This window comes from Rhinolophus ferrumequinum, chromosome 6, assembly GCF_004115265.2.
Source record: "Rhinolophus ferrumequinum isolate MPI-CBG mRhiFer1 chromosome 6, mRhiFer1_v1.p, whole genome shotgun sequence".
Lineage (NCBI taxonomy): Eukaryota > Metazoa > Chordata > Mammalia > Chiroptera > Rhinolophidae > Rhinolophus > Rhinolophus ferrumequinum.
The window spans coordinates 79,725,647-79,743,607 of NC_046289.1; the positions used below are offsets into that span (position 1 = coordinate 79,725,647).

Here is a 17,961-nt window from a genome sequence, read left to right on the forward strand (position 1 = left end):
GAACAGGACTTTACTGGGGAACAGTATGTACTTCTAGGACTTTTTTCCAAATCAAGTTGTTGTCCTTTCAATCTTAGCCGTGGAGGGTGCCGTTCAGCTTCAAGTTGTTGTCATTTCAGTCTTAGTTGTGGAGGGCACAGCTCAGCTCCAGGTCCAGTTGCCGTTGCTAGTTGCAGGGGGCACAGTCCACCATCCCTTGCGGGAGTCAAACCAGCAACCTTGTGGTTGAGAGCCTGCGCTCCAACCAACTGAGCCATCTGGGAGCTTAGCGGCAGCTCAGCTCAAGGTGCCGTGTTCAATCTTAGTTGCAGGGGGCGCTGTCCACCATCCCTTGTGGGACTCGAGGAATTGAAGTGGCAACCTTGTGGTTGAGAGCCCACTGGCCTATGTGGGAATCAAACCGGCAGCCTTCGGAGTTAGGAGCATGGAGCTCTAACCGCTTGAGCCATCGGGCCGGCCCTAAATTTATGATCTTTGATGAGAGGATAAATCAGTTGTATTTTTGGTAATAATGTTGTAGGGGGAGAAGGAATGGAGGAAAATGAATGAATTTTTTTATATACTGAGTCATTAAACAAATAAATATGTTTTCCCTGGGAAGAAAAGCTATCGCTTCCCTGGGAAGAAAAGTAATTTCTCCCATTTTTCTGGGACTCAGTTAAGCCTCATTTTATGGTAAAAATTAATAGTAATTTTATATTACGCTGTGTTTTCTGAAGTTATTCCACGTATGTAATTTCACGTTTAAAATAAAAATCTGTATTTATCCATGCATATCACTTACTAAATAGCAACAAGCAGCAGCCAGTGAGGTATGAGAACTAGATCTGTGTCGTTTTGAAGGCCAATTAAATGTTTCAAAGAGAAATCATCTTAGACAAAGGCTGAAGACTAAGTAACCATTGCATGTGGTAATGTCAGGCTTATTAGTGACTTGGGAAAGAGCAGCTTCCATAGTGTTGGGTCAAAACACTGATATGGGTTTAAGAAAGATTAGAAGGAGAGGCATAAGAGTGATAATAGGCAAACCTTAATAGAATTTTGCTGTAGAGGAGAGCTGAGAAAAGGAGTGATTTTTGGAAGGGGATGCGAGGTCAAAAAAATTTTTTAAATGAGAGAAATTACAGTGTGTCAATGGGAATGATCAACAGGGAAAAGTTGGTGCAGGAGATAAGGAAGTCCTGCAGGCCTGCAAGACGCATTAGTGACCAGCATGACGATAGACCAGGATTGCCCACGCTTGGCAATAGTGACATTTTGGACTCAATCAATCTTTGTTGTGGGGGCTGTCCTGTGCATTGTAGGATGTTTAGCAGCATCCCTGGTGTCTACCCTTTTAGATGCCAGTAATACTCCCTCAGTGTGACAACCAAAATGTCTTCACACATTGCTCAATAAACCCAGGGGGTGGAGAGGTGCAGAATGCCTCTGACTGAGAACTGCTATTCTAGGCTGATGATGGGAGTCTCAAAACTGGCATTGTTTTAGGGAAGAGGACAAGTAAAGAGTCTCGAAGTAGCAAGGAAGACCCTACGCCAATCTTGGGTCCAGTGATGTGAGGTGTGTGACAAATTAAAAAAAAAAAAAAGCTTGCTGTCTAAGAAAGGGGATAGCCCATTGGAGTTCAGTTAGAGCAAGAAAGTATGGTGAAGTCAATATTCGGAATAGAAGATTTTGCTGATGACTGAGTATGAGTTCCAGAGGGAATGACAGTAGTATTTCAGGAGTCAGGTGAAAATGAGAGATGGGATCTGAAGGGATTGGGTATAAAGAATCATACAGGGATTAATGGGCATGATGAGATAGTTTTGATAGTCTCAAGTTTGTGTGATTGGGCCCTGACTATTGGGTGGGACAGAGGGATAAGGTCTTACAACATACAGTTCAGGGGTCACCTCTTCACTCTTCCAGTGGTGTGTGGAGGCTATACAGAGCATTGAGATCCTGGGATCCTTTCTCATTCCTGAACTCAAAGAATGCCAGAGGAAATCAATGTACACGATGCTTTGAGTACAGGAGATAAGACATATGTACAAGTAACTGCAATAAAAGGAATATGCTCTGAGTCCCCATTGTCAGAAGAGAAAGTTGGGAAACATAACTTAAGCAGAATCCAAAACTAGACAAGGCTAATACTGGTCCTTGAGGTTTTCACTGTTCCAGAGTAGAATGAGAGTAATCAGGATAAGGACTATGAAATTAGTTTTTATGACCTACCTTTATACGAACGTTTTCCTTTGCTTTACCTTTTATTATCCTTGTACCCTGTATCCTTGATTTTTAGTTCCTAGGTTTTGAAGTTAAAATATCCTTTTAAAAAGACAAGATAGTAAAAAGTAGATGGTAGGGTTATTTGCTTTTGTGTTAAGTTTCTTTACTTCACAGAATAAAAAGTTGGCGACCTTCTGTCTCCAAAGCATTCAATTCAACAAGTATTTATGAAGTTCCTACTCTGTACCAGACACTGCTGACCACTGGGATACCGGTGAACAGAGCACACATGCTTCCTGCTTGCATGTTGGGTAGCATAGTGGCTTCCTATGGACATTTGGGTTATTGTTGTTTTTACTTTTTGTTATTATAAATAATAGAGCAATGCACATCTCTAGTTACCTTTTTTTTGGCTAGTTTCTCAGATTTTATATTACCCTTTAAGCAATCTTTTCTCAGTAACATTATTAGAAGAGTTAGGTGTTAGGAAAACAGTCTTTTGAGGAGATGGGTTTTAATAACTACACAATTTATATTGACTTAATCCTTTTCGTGAATTTTAATGCAGTTTCTAGATGTGAAAAAAGAGTAACTGAGGTATCATAAATTGTAATGACGCCATTTTTTGTTGAAAACTGCTGCTTTTGAAGTTTCATCCAAGCTTTTAAAATTCTTATTAATCCCTTTACCTCCACAAGATGGAGTAAAAGTTCTAGATAGGAACCATTAACTTGAAATTGGAGCTTGCTTTTTATATCAAATATCTTTGCCCAAAAACCTGGGCAAATATTTTTATATAATATTTATATATCACATCTTGGACATACCTATGAAAATTCACACAGCTTCCCTGTGCATCAGAAAAATGATTGTTGTCATTTAATATAGGAAATAAACTCTTCTGGTGAAAAACTTGGCAATGCCTTTTCCTTTTATGGGGATATAAAATGCAAAATTAGTAATTAGAAAGCCCTTTTATTACATTTTGGTTGGAGGAGGGGTAGATTTGATTGTTCAACTGCAATAGTTACCCTTAGGCAAAGGGATGGATGTTATTCCATCTCAGTATCTTGTCCTTTACTTGGCCTTTGTTTTTTCAAATCTTTTTGTGCCTTTGGTCCTCTGCTACCGACTCTTGTTAATATTATTTGAAACCTTAAATTAGACTGTATACTAATATACATAAGGACTTTAATGACATTTATTACTTTTTTGCCACTCAAGAAGAAAAAGAAATGTTTTACAAATTATACACTTTTAAAAAGTTATTGCATTCCACTATAACAGATGCCTACAGTGTAGTTCAAAGTTTGATGCTTTGAAGGTTGATACTGTATTGATCCTCTAGTCTTTATTAACACAAAAGCTCTTGGACAACAGTGTGTTGGAATAGTTTCAGGCATTTGCCTAAAACTGAAAAATACAATGTAAACTTTGACTCATTTAAGCACAGCTTGTTCATAACCAAACTATAGCTGTTCATAACTGTAGGAAGTTCTTACCACAGTCATGTGGGCTATGTAAAGAGCCTAGAAGACATCCTTGATTTCATTCATTTTTTTAAAAAGATATTGTTTCAGTATATTTCCATATTCATTGCTATTCCTGAACTTGGGTTAAAATTTGACTTAATCTGAGGGAAAGAAGAGTACTATTATTTAATATCTACTAAGCTAGCTTTAGGTGATACTGTGGGTTTTGTTTTTTTTCCCCTTATATACTAGTTGCTTAGTACGTAAGATTTTTACTTTTTTTAAATCTATGTTTATGATGGACCATTTTACAAGGATTTTCTTTTTCAATTAAATGATTCTTTTGAATATTCTAAATTAGATTTTTCTTTCCCTTTTTTATCTTCTGCACATTTTAATAGAAATACAGTACAAACTATAGATGTAATTTTAGATTTTCTAGTAGCCACGTTAAAAAGAAAAAGAAACAGGTGATATTTATTTAAATAGTATATTTTATATTCTTTTTTTATATAGTCTTCTCTCAGTTCAGACTAGCCACATTCCAGGTACTCAGTAGCCACATGTGACTGATAGTAAGTTACATTTCCAAAGCATTAAGGCCCAAATTCTTTACTGGTTTAGAGATTGAATAAATTGCTTTTGAGTTGAGATTCTCACATGAAAACTGGTAGAAAATGTTTGCATATTGTCAGCAGGGTATCTGTGGGGGAGTTTCAAGATCATGATTCCTAGAGTCATAAGGAATTCTGCTTTGATAGAGTGAACAAGCCTACCAAAGTGGTGCCTGGCATTGTGGAATCTGGATAGAATATCTTGGCTTCTGAAAGAGAACAGGTTAGATTGTGCTGTTTAATCTAAACCAGTCCTCAAACCTCAGCGGATGAAAATAGCTAGTATTGATTTTTTGTTCACAGTGTTTCTTTTTCCTTGTCCAGTGGGCAGGGGGATCTCTGCCTATGGTGGTCACACATGAATTCAGGGTGATGAGGCCCCATCTCAACATGCCCTTTCACAATAACTGTGGCAAAGGGCAAATAATTGTGGGTTGTATTTAGATCCTGTTTCATTGCTATGAATAAAATGTTAAGACTTTTCTTGTGGATATTTCATATAAAAACACAAAGTCAGAGACTTCTATAACCAACCTCCATGTGCATCGTTTCGCTTCCCAGACAACATGCATCTTACGCGTCTCATCCCAGGCATTACATGGTCTTATGCACAAATACTTCAGCATGTATCTTTTTGAAAAAAGTACCATAATTTTATTATTCTACCCAACAAAATTAACAATTTTTGTTTGGTAATATCTATAAACAATATCTGTACATTGCATTTGTTATTAAGTTTTTCAATTTACAATTCCTCTCTTCCCACTCATTTATTATTGCCATTTTTGGAGTAAAGGAATTGAGTTGTTTTTCTAAAGAATTTTTTACATTTCTGTGTTTGGTTGATTGTATCCCTGTGGGGTACAATTTGACATGTTTCTCTATTCTGAGTATTTCCTGTAAACTGATAGGTCTAGAGACTTGATTAGAGTTGGTTCAATTTCTTGCCAAAAGAAGTTACTTTTATTTTACTTTTTTCTCATGTGAAAATAAATCTTAATTGTGCATGAATAGATGTCACCCATATTATCTAAATGTCATTTTGTTAGCATTAGCTCTGTCTGGCTTACTGGTCTGCTTTAACTTGTGAAATTAAGACTGCTGAAGACTCATCCATGTTTTTAGCACCACCCAATAGGATTTATATATCAGGTGGTGTGGGACACCATTGTCTTGTCTTCTAAGTCAGGAAAGTGTAGATATCAGTGGAAACAGATTAGATTCTACCATGTTAAAACTAGTTCTGTTGTCTTTTATTTGTGTCAATGTTCAGTTTCTTTAACATGATTGAGTACAGCACAGGATGTTCTTATTTCCCAGTTTTCAAGACTGAAATTACTTTTCCTTATTTGCCTGACTATTATGCAAACAATGGAAATGTTCTTGCCATTATTATGTTATTTCTCAAAACTCTTAACATCTTTTATTTATCATTTTAAGTATTCCATCAAAACTTCAGTAAAAATATGCTGTCCTATTGTTAGAGCAGTAATTTCGCTTAACAAGTGACTTTTATTTTGAATGAGCTGTGTCATCACCATGGAAATCGTAGTTCACTAGAAATTCTAGTTTAAAAGCTTAGCTGTTTAAAAATGTTTCTCTTCTTCAGTTATCTTGTTTTGTTAGATAATTTTTAAAACCAAGGGTTCTTCTCAAATGTAAATGTCAATATCTACTTATTCTTTCTTCCTGTATGGATGATTCGTTGTACAAAGTGAGGTTAAGGTATGTGGATGGGAAAGTAAGAGGAGTTAGGTTATTGATAAGTTTATGCTAGAATAATATGGAAGAGTCTGTAGAAAAGACATAATATTAACAGGTTGAAATATAACTATATTCTTGTTACTTACACCACTATGGCAATTAGACATCTATATTTTGCACTCTTAAGGACCTAGACTCAGTATTAATGACCTTGTTTTATCAAGAGGAGATTAAATTATATTCAGTACATTGAATTTGCTAAGACCTAGAAGTTTAATCATTAATTAGAAACTTATATCTTAGTACTGAGATGATTGTGTAACAGTCATGCCAGATAATTTCTCTATGTAATTTTTTTCTTGCTCATCATTCATTTACTCACTTATTGATAGCCATGTTTTATTAATAACTAACTCACTATTTGGAGTAGAGTTGAACCATAAAATACTGCTGTTACGTTAAGGAACCCACAAGTCTAATGCAGGAATGAGGGGAAAGGTTAGAAAAAATACTTTTATTTTGCTTTTTGGATGTTTGTTTTTTTGAGAAAGGGCAAAAAAATCAAGCCCCACAAGAGTAAAATTAATTCAAGGCAGAAAAGTTTAGCAACTACTGTATGATTAACTCTTAGAATTTATGTGAAAGGGAGTGCTGTTATTATTGTAGCGTCTATTAGAACTTTTAAAATATGCAATCCATCAATCAAATAATATATCAGAATGTTGATTGTTTGTTATTGGAAACAACTAAGCATCAAGAGGCTTAGTCAAATAAATAGGTACAGCCAAACACTGTACTACTATGTAGGTATTGATAAAGATGAGATAGATGTACATATACAGATAAAGAGCTCTAAAATACAGTATGAAATGAGAAAAGTAAGGTAAAACAATGTATAATGTAATCCTATTCTTTAAAATTAAAAGGATATGTGTATGCTGCCATATGAATAATATTTTTCTAAAGGATACACAAGAACCTTAACATAGTTTTTATATGTTTTTTGACATTTTAATCCTGTGTATATACTACTTTAATTAAAATACACAAACAAAAGTACATTTGTGTAACGAAACACTGGAAAGAGGTTTCTAAGTTTCAGATCTATATTTTGTCCTTGGAAATATTAGAAAGGGCAGCAAGAATCTGTTATTTTCCTTGTTGTAGGAAATGTTATGGTTCTTATAGTCAGAAAACTATTATTTAAAACAGGATTACTTTTTTCTAGGATTTTCACTTAAACAGAGTTAATTTAGAAGAATCTTCAGGAGTGGAAAATTCTCCAGCTGGTGCTAGACCAAAGAGAAAAAACAAGAAGTCTTATGATTTAACGCCAGTTGATAAATTCTGGCAGAAACATAAAGGAAGGTAAGTAAGAAAAACATCATTAAGTAAAAGATTCACCTCTTAAAAAGAAATGAAGGTGTCATCTGACTTAATGTATTTGATTAAAAAAGACATCAGAAAGGTCATGGTAGTTCATCTACACAATGAGTTAGGAGCTATAATTAAATAGTCTATAGATATGTATTTTTATTGCCCTATTTCTTTTTGACTCCTGGGTTTTTTGTTAGTTTTATAGGAACCACTTCCCCTATCAGTAAGCTCAGACCATATGATTTTGTTGGTTTTATAGATAGTCTTTCTAAATTTTGTTGCTATCCTCACTGACCTTCTATAAGACCATTTCTGTCCTTCATTAAAATGGGCTTTTGTGATAATGAAACATTGAGATGTGATTTTCTCTTTTTGTTCCATGTTGCCTTCATACAAACCCAGTTTTATATATCTGTGGAGAGACTACCTAAGCCTGAAAACCATATTTATTTAAAATACATTAGAAATAATAGGTGAAAAAATTGTAGTAATTTGCCATGTGATTTATAGTAGGCAGATATACAGATCCCACATATTGCTATGTCCTGTTAAATTTAGAGTACTTTGTGGGCTCAGTAACTGTCATAAAAGTTATCTAGTTAGGGGTCACTATAGCTAGACAAATCATTCTAAACAAACAACATTATTCCTCTAAGAGCAAAAAAGAATGTTGCTCATCAAGAGTTATAGAAATATGTTATTATTATGAATATTTCAAAATACTAACATTGAGATAAGTATTACCACATCTGTATGTGTATAATGTGTGTGTGTGTGTGTGTGTGTGTGTGTGTATATATATATATTTTTTTTTTTTTGATATGGCTGTTTTTTTGGCCTCCTTTATGTTGAAAGAGAAGTAAGATATAGACTTGGTTCAATGTACTCTATTTCTTTTGTATTTTTTTCATTATTTATAACTTTTTTTAACACTGAGAATCACATTGTTTAGCAAAAAATTAGATTTTTGTATAGAGAAAAGTCACTACCTTCTTTCTGACTATGGCAATTTTGGGTATTGTTATAATTTACTTTAGTTTAATTTTTTTTCTGTTTAGAATTCCATAGTATAAATTTCCTTCCAGAATAGTAAAGTACAGGAAATTACATTTACATTATTTATAGAGGACGCAGGATATTTTCAAGTTAACTTTAAAGTTTACATTCTATAATAGAAAAAAGCTTTAAGAAAAAAATCATTCAAATATGGAAATTTTGAATATTTTCTTTAGACCATCTGTTTAGGAATAATCAAGAGGTCAGGTGAATAATGAGAACTTTGATTTTTTGTTTGTAAGTAGGAGTAGCCCTGAATAACCCTCACACTGAATATTGTCCTACAATAGCAGCGTGGGCACAAGACACTGGGAGACAGCATGGCATTAAACGGTGACTTAATCTCTGCGCTTCAGTTTTCCCGTCAGTAAAATGTGGGGATGATATTGCCCTATTTCAGAAGGTGGTTATAAAGATTAAGTGAGATAATAGAGAGAAGTAACTTGCCCAAAGTCACCCAGCTTTCACTGGTGAAACCAGGGATAAAACCCCGTTCTGGCAGATCCAAAGTCCCTGGTCTAAACTATGAATAGTGTTTACCTCACCAACACTGTGGTCAGTATTAAACGAGAAAAGAGAGACAAATTATTAGTAGAGTGTTGGGCATTCAGTAATATGTCAGCAGTCATTATTGTCTATTCGCTTTGAGACCTGAAGATATTGGAGATTTTAAGGACCATCTAGTTCTCCCAGCACATTTTACATGCTCAGTGCTGGTTTTGCCAACATAGACTCTGCTGGAGCCGGGGTTCGTGTGCACTGTTGTCATAGAAAACTGGATTGTGCTCCTCAGCATCCTTTCAGAACGTCTGTCATTTCTGTCTGCCTTTATTGGATAAAATGTGCTGATCACTAATGAAATATTAAGTGTCAGGGCTGAGGAAAAGGGGAGGATTCTGTTTCAATACTGATGAGACATGCCCTTTTCTTTCGGAAAGGAGAAAAGGCTTCTGGCCTCCACTAAGGCTGTAGATGAAAAATACTCATGTTAGGCACCACTTCATGGTCATCATATATTCATCTAAAACTGTTCATCTAGAATTCAAGATTAGGACTGAGCAACACTTTTTCTACTAGAACTGCTTGCTCAGTGATTGCAGATGAGTTGTGTCTGAAGTCTATGTACGGAAATCACTGCTAAACTGCACTCCCCGGGAGGAAGATACCAGGCATTAGACCAACAAAACGGTGGCCTATGTTCTGTCTTTACCAGTAGTGTTTTAGGATATTAAGCTTGCAGAATTAAAAGATTTTGTTTTACAGTTACTGGCATGTAATATTTTTTTAAATACCACCTTTGTTGTTGCGTGGACCCTTTGACACCATGTTATTAATTTCTATGGTAACATTTACTTGATGTGTGATACATGATGACTTCTTTGTGTTTCAGTCAGGTATTTTACCTTTTTTTCTAACAGCATATAGGTGAAGAGAAAATGTGATGTGGTTAATGAAAAGAATAGAAATAAAATTTAAATTTGTTTAGATGTAAAAGCATTATGATGTGCATTTTAAAGAAACAGTATTTATAATATGCAGTTGACCCTTGAACAGTGCAGGGATTAGGGACACCAATCCCCCTGCACAGTCGAAAATCTGCATATAATTTTTGACACTCCTCCAAAACTTAACTGCAGTGGGCTCTTTGGATCTGCAGATTTAACCAACCGCTGTTGCGAATGTGAAAATACTGTTTTTGATTTTCAGTTGCTTGGATCCACAGATGTGAAACCCCTGGATACTAAGGGCCAACTGTATTAATTAAAAAAAAAAGAAAATCCACATATAAGTGGACCCATGCATTTCAAACCTGAGTTGTTCAAGGGTCAACTGTAAGTAAATATTACAAGGCTATGTAGTTGTATTTATTCTACATGTTGTCAGCATATATAGCTATAAATATAGATATATAAAATACTTAAATCCAAACAGTACATTTATAATAATGATAAATCCTCACTGTGTATATTTCAAAATTTTTTAAAAATCTCTTTTAATGTCATACTCATAGTTCTTTTTGTGCAATACTGTTTCAGTCCATTCCCAGAAGTTGCAGAATCAGTTCAGCAAGAACTAGAATCTTACAGAGCACAGGAAGATGAGGTTAAACGACTTAAAAGCATTATGGTAAGGTTCTGTTTGCTTTCTAAGAATTACAGGGAAGCAGAGAGACATCTGGAGGAAGAAAGGGTTTTTTTTCCCCTCCCCTAAAAATTCAAGGCCGTTCATTGCTTTAATAACAAAATAAAAAAAAAATTATATAAAATATCTTTTTAAGAAAACCAAATACTGAGAAGTAGAGCAAAAATTGCTTAAAGAATTTGAAAAAAATATATAATGTGGCTTCATTTTAGAAATAGATGTTTCAGTGCTGCTTCTCTTATTTATTACTATGTGACCTGTGGCAAGTATCTGGACCTATTCGTTATCTGAAAATGCAAGCTGGTCCTTTTTGTAGTCATCCAACCATTTATTAGGCATTTGGTGGCTAGAACTTTTCTATAACTGTTGAAATGCAGACACTTATTACTTAAAGGAAAAGAATTGTTAATCTTACTGTTTACGAGTGATCTTAGAAATATATTGATTTTTATGCTTGGGCTTGGGATTTTTTGAGTAGTTATTGGACACTTTTTTTCTTCCTAGGGACTGGAAGGGGAAGATGAAGGAGCCATCAGTATGCTTTCAGACAATACTGCCAAGCTAACATCAGCTGTTAGGTACGTAAGCAGTATATCCTCTTTGAAGTGTTTCTGTTGACGAGATTCATTTAGAAGGTTAACAAATTGGTTAATATTTTTAATAATAAGAAATAGTAGATAATAGCATATACTTTAAGATTAAAGAATTAAATTGTGTTTTTAACATGTTCAAGTGGAATGAAGTCCCCTCTTTATATAGCAGATCATTTGCTTATTTCACTTGTTGGAGAACTGTATAATGCAGGTAATTTTACTAAGAAAGTAGTATTGGTGATAACGTAATGCAAGTTATTACTAAAGTTATCATTGCTACTATTATTTTATTAAGTAATGGTTAAGCAGTTTCTTTTGGATTCTTTAAATACCATCAAGGAGAGAGGAAATGTGTTTTAGAAATATAGGCACAATCGTATTTCCATTAATCTGATTTTATCCTAAACCTCCAAATTTTAGAACCTGAAAGTGAAATGGTGGAACAATAACTAAGAAGCATTTCACCTGTATTAAAGTAGTAAATACTGTATGTGTTCAAGCCTCCAGATTAAATTCAGTTAATAGACAGTTTAACTTGTCATTTAGTTACTATTTTACTATTCTAAGTTTCCTCAGAGGTAACACTGAGGTGTGGGTTTTATTAAGGTCTGTATCATTTTCTTAGAAAATTTAATAGTTAATTTTCAATTTTTTTGACACTTGTAGTTCTTTGCCAGAACTCCTTGAAAAAAAAAGACTTATTGATCTCCATACAAATGTTGCCACTGCTGTTTTAGAACATATAAAGGTAAATTTAACTTTTATCCCCCCACAGTATAAGTTCTGTTTATGTAGGGTTTTATATTGTGTAAAATGCTTTCATATTCATTATCTCATTGAGCTCTCACTGTAACATTATGAGGTATAATTATTGAGGGCAGGATTACTGCCTTCGTTTTTTACAAATGAGGAAACTTAATAATCCAGAAGAATGAATGATTTGCCCAAGGTCACACCTTCAGTATACAGAAGTTAGAATCTGTGATATTTCTGTGATGTCGCACTGCCTTAATACTTCCTGTACCCATATTCCTCTGTTTCAGTAGACCTGTATCTAATCATCAGTAATACAGATGTAGACATCCATTTTGACTATAGTACTATACAAAATATCCATTAATCACATTTCATTATGTAAATTGGTTGTGAACTTTTTTAGTTTTAGATGAGTCTGTTAGCATTAAAGCTTCTCACTATCTCCTATTTACTGATTTTGAAACAAATACATTAGATCTTCTATAAGTTGTTATTGTAGTTCTTTTTTCTTATTACTTTATTCACGATTGTCTCATATTAGCTGGACTTAATCAGCCCTTCGCTATTCTACAGTTATTTATTCTCTGGACACAGAGCTGAATTCCGGTGACAGCTTGACCACATGCTAGGATGTGGTTATTACTGAGCCCTACTTTTTATGTAGTTAATACGATATATTTGCAAAGGCAGCATAAAAAAGCTGAATATGCTAGCTGCCTGTCAAAGATGTTGACGCCTTGGATTTAAGGAAAAGGGACTTAAACGTTTTTCTTTTTTAATGATTTAAAAAGTCATAGAGCATTAGAAAGGAGCTCGTATCGATAGACAGTGAGCATTGTGCAGCATGGAATTTAAACCTGCATAATTTCTGTTAAGCTGACAACCTAATTTTCTCTTTTGTTCCACATCTTGATAGTAATACTTGCCATTTTCATGTACCTACAGGATTAGAAACATAATTGTTCAGTCTATAGGGGATTCTGTTGCTGATGTTTTCCATTCTATATGTAGCATCTCTGTAAAGTAGGAAAAGATTGCTCAGATCTGTTTACCTGAGGTTTTTGTCTCCTGTGGAGATAATATATATATAACCAGGTAAAATACAACAGAGATCTATCTACATAAAGAATTTCCTTCAGAGGAGAGAAAAGGCTTTGCTTACAAGGCAAAGACTGTGACTCTAATAGAAAAAGTTTTTTAAAATGTATTGCAGTTAAAACAAATTTTAGTTTCTAGTTTTTTAACTATAATTATGTAATAATGATCTTATGACCCATTCAGCAAACATTTTTGAGTACTCGCTGTGTGCCAGGCAGGATGCTAGGTGCTACATGCAAGTACATGGACAATTAAAAACAAATTCTAACAAGTTATGATAGTTGTTAATAGTACTATGTGTGCTTTGAGATTTAAGCTGTTCTGTGCATTTCCCTTGATTTATAGAGGGTTTTTGTTCATATTTTTAATTAAAAGTTTATTAATTCTTACACTTTGTGGCTTCAGTTCTCACAGCTATAAAACCAGGAAAATGCCAAGCTCAGCTCCTACTACCATACTGAATTGTGTAACCCAAAGTAACTAATTATGGAAAGCGCACAGTTTCATCCTGTTCATAAAACTTTACAAACATTATCGTGCTACACATGTGTATGAGTATACTCCAGGTCAGAGACTAGAGCTTATGGTTTGAGAAAATTCTGGTTAAAGTAATTATTCAGTCATGTTTATTGAGTGGCTCGGTGTGTATTGTGCTATGCCCAATTCTGTAGATTCTGTAGTAAACAAGACAGATAAGTTCTCTATTCCCTTGGAATTAATTGTAGTGGCAATAAAGTAAACAAATTAGAAAACAAGATACTTCAGGCATTAGGTGATGTGAAAACAACAAAAACAGGGTGATGTGAGATGATAGAGAATGGCTGAGAGGGCTACTCTTAAGTGGTCAGGAGTAAGTGGTTAGAGAAATCACCTTCAATTGAGGTGATGTTTGAGTTGAGACCTGAATCATAAGAAGGAGCCAGTTCGTGAAAATCTCAGAGCCAAGCATTCCAGGAAGGACTAAGAAGTGTAAAGGCCTTCCTTCGTACAGGAACAAGTACGGTGTGTTTAAGGACCTAGAAGACTAATATGGTTATGGTGACAGGGAAAGAGTGATAGACTGTCATGTAGAGAGAAATGGGAATTGAAGTATGACGGGCAGTCACTGGAGGTGAATGATATGATGTGATTTATGTTTTAAATGCAGAATGCACTAAGGACTGTGAGGGATGGGTGAGTTCTGGAAGTCAGTGTGGAACTGGAAGGCAGCTGTTGTAGCTGCCTAGGGGAGAAAAGGGTGTTTTTTTAAGGCAAAATTTACTTACGAAATTCTTTACGATGCTCAGTTGTTGCTAATAGAGGCCCTCTGTCTGAGATACTTTAATCTGCCACCATGCCTGACCCAAACAATTCTGCTTTAAGACCTGGTCATTTGGCTCTCTTTAGAAAAAATGTTGTTTCTTCCAGGACTAAATGTCTGGCACAGCATCTTGTGATAGGAAACTAATTTGTCATTCGAGGTGTTAAGCAATTTTATATAAAACATGCACATTTTGGAGTAGATTTTTTTTGTTTGCTTGTTTTTTAAGATTTTATTGGGGAAGGGGGACTGTGTGTATTTCCAGGACTTTATTGTGGAACAGTGTGTTTTTCCCAGGACCCATCAACTCTAAGTGAAGTTGTCCTTCAATCTTAGTCATGGAGGGCGCAGCTCAGCTCCAAGTTCAGTTGCCGTTTTCAATCATAGTTGCAGGGGGCACAGCTCACCATCCCATGGGGGAGTCAAACCGGCAACCTTGTTAAGAACTCGCACTCTAACCAACTGAGCCATCCAGCCGCCCCTCCGGAAGCTCAGCAGCAGCTCGTTGTCTTCAATCTAGTTTCGGAGGGTGCAGCTCACTGACCCATGTCGGAATCGAACTGGCCATGTCGGAATCGAACATGCTCTAACCAACTGAGCCCTCCGGCCTTCCCTGGAATAGTTTTTTTGCTGTAACTCAAGGAAGACACTTTTTCCTAATAGGATCTGATTTAAAGAAACTGTGCTTTAAAGTACAGTCATTTACAGAGGGAAAATAATGTCATTAATAGGACATACTATTCCTCTTTGAGTCATTCTAAGAAACCCAGTTAAAATCAGTAGGTTTTTAATATTGATAAAGGAGCATGTTTATTCTAAGTGTTTACATATAAATTATAGTTGTATTTAATAAATCACATACTCAAGAGTTATCCTAATATAAGAAATTATATTAGTGTAGAAAAATTGGAATGTTTTCTGGGAAGAGCCCTCTTGTAATGTTGACTATCTGTGAGTTCTTCTCCTCCCTGTCAAAACTAACATATAAGCTTCCATTATTTCTCATTATTCTTATTTGTAAAATTTCTCCTTATCGTTTTTCCATAATTATTAAATTCCTAACTTCCTAATATTTACTTTTAAGTGGCATGTTTATTTGTACCATTATTATGTAATACCATCTCCCTCTGGTTATAATGTTAATATTAATTAAAGAAGTATTTTTTCCATGATCTCTTGCTGTTTTCACCAGAATTATTGATCATCTGAGCTTTACTTATTTGTAAACATTTATTCATGAAAGCAGTAAAAAAAAAAAATTTTATTAGCAAGGATATTATGATTTTATGGGGAGATCTCAGAATGCTTCTCTTGGAATTTATCTTTATTGCAGTTCTGCATATTTCTCCTTTTGGCATGTTTAGATTATAGCTACTTACTACATTTTCTTAGATCATTTTCTGAAGCAGAATACTAGAAGAAATTAATTTCTTTAGAAGTCTTGGCAGTTATCCAGCAAGTTAAAAATAGCACACCCGTTTGCAACAACTTTAGCAAATATTATCACTCAGGTTTATGGAATATTCTGAGTATTTTAGTGGTTTGGATAGTTAACTTTGGGTTTAATAGATTAAAGAATAAATAGTTGAATCCTCATTTTTATTTGAGTAACCCATACCTATTAAAACTTTTCTTTAGCAGTTCTTTTATTTCTAATACAAATATGACTTACCCTACTTGCTGATTATCGGGGGATGCTTTCTGGGATAACTTAAATATTTGTAGAAAATTTTACTTTAATTATTGTTATTTCACCTGCATAGTCAAACTGAATTAAGTACTCTTAAGGAAAGGAACCATAACTACGTGTAAGGCGTAGTGTGTGAGAGAGATGGCATCATTTGCTTTCACCCAGTGCTCCCCCTGGAGAGGAAAGTCTGTAACATCAGAATGCCACATCGCCTGAGAGCCAGTAAACAGCAAGCTGTTAATAAGGTGTGGTGTGTTGAGTCTTCATTGGTGCTGAATTCTCATTTTTGTTTTGCTGCTGCTTGTGGAGGAAGTGTAGAGGTGCTGAATTAGACCTAAAGACATCATCAAGACCTGAAGACCTAAAGCAAGCATGTACAGCCTCTGGTCTACACTCTGAGCGAGCTTTAGCCCATGTTAGCAGTGCTAGCTTTTAACCACAGTCCCTCCTCCAGGCAGCTAATTGGTCTTTGACTCAACTTCTTTATTCTTCGGAGAATATAAGCTTTCAAAATAAAGTAGAAATTCTCTTAATTGAGCTCCACTAGTCAACACACCAAATTAACCAATGCCCTTTATCCCCCCTGTAAAACACAGTGGCTACCCGCCACACTGTTGACGTGCTGACCACTGGCAGCTAGTATGTTCCTCATGTTGAAATTTTTGCTTACCAGAGAAAATTATTTGTATTTAATTCCAATCTGCTTGTATCAATTGTATGAGTAGGAAAAGAGGACTGTTTCTATAAAACTAAGTTATACAACTTAGACTCAATGAAGATGGTGATTTAATTATTGCTGAAACGAAAAGATTGTGAAATTTCAAAGAATACTAAAATTGTTTTGCAAATGTTGTCTATACATCTTTGTTCCACTTCAGAGAAACTAAAACTAGAAATCTTAGGTGATCCATTATAGTTGTGCTTTATGCAAAAAAGAAAAAAATGTCAGTGAACCTCTGTTCTCCAAAGAAAAGGTCTAGGACCTACATCAAGATTGGCAGACAATTGTACATTTTAGGTCTTAAATGAAAAGATGCTGTTTAAAACATATACACAAGGTCTGACAATTAAGTTCATGAACTCATCCTAGAAAAAGTGCTACATATCTCACTGCTGAATATCACTACAGTCACCTTAAAAGTACCGCCCTTGAGAAGCTATGCACCGACGCCTGTGCCTAGTCCACCCTTCAAAGCAATTTTGGAACTTTTTCTGGAATGGCCATCAGAGCCGTTGTCCTATTACCCTAATGTCCTGAATGTCATCAAAATGTCTTCCTTTCAGTATTTCCTTTATCTTCAGGTAAAGAAAGAAGTCATTGGGACCAGATCAGATGAGTAGGGAGGGTGTTCCAATACAGTTATTTATTTACTGGCTAAAAACTCCCTCACAGACAGTGCCGTGTGAGCTGGTGCATTGTCGTGATACAAGAGCCATGAATTGGTGGCAAAAAGTTCAGGTCATCTAACTTTTTCACGCAGCCTTTTTAGCACTTCCAAATAGTAAACTTGGTTAACTGTCAGTCCAATTGGTACAAATTCATAATGAATAATCCCTCTGTATCAAAAAAGATTAGCAACATTGTTACAATTTCACGAATTTAATTGCTCGACCTTGTCTTATACAACAAATCCTTTTTGATTATCCTTTATATTAATTGACTGATTAACTGATCCCTACTCTCCTGAACACAGTAGGAAAGAAATTTTACTATATTAGGAATCAGAACATTTCTCTGGCTGGATTTTGGCTGATCTTTTTAAAATGATCTCCATGTATCAAGTGAATGTTCTTATGACCTTGGTGTTTTTTCTTCAAGGCAGGGGAAAATCCTCGTATATTCTGTAGCAGGAAGTCTTCAATGGACAGGCTGTCACTATCTCCTACCTCTTCTCATCCCAAATAAGATTAGTCAGTATCAGAATTTAAAGAAGTTTTCCTTACGACA

General features: G+C 35.1%; 1 protein-coding gene across 1 annotated transcript in view; it reads left to right on the forward strand.

Moving 5' to 3' along the window:
- The window catches only part of SCFD1 (sec1 family domain containing 1), a 93,889-nt gene that overhangs the window by 25,181 nt on the left and 50,747 nt on the right, over positions 1 to 17,961 (forward strand). Inside the window, exons 11-14 of the mRNA XM_033107379.1 lie at positions 7,230 to 7,369; positions 10,471 to 10,561; positions 11,081 to 11,154; positions 11,836 to 11,917. Coding sequence (XP_032963270.1) covers positions 7,230 to 7,369; positions 10,471 to 10,561; positions 11,081 to 11,154; positions 11,836 to 11,917 — 387 coding nt within the window. The remainder of the gene's footprint in view (positions 1 to 7,229; positions 7,370 to 10,470; positions 10,562 to 11,080; positions 11,155 to 11,835; positions 11,918 to 17,961) is intronic.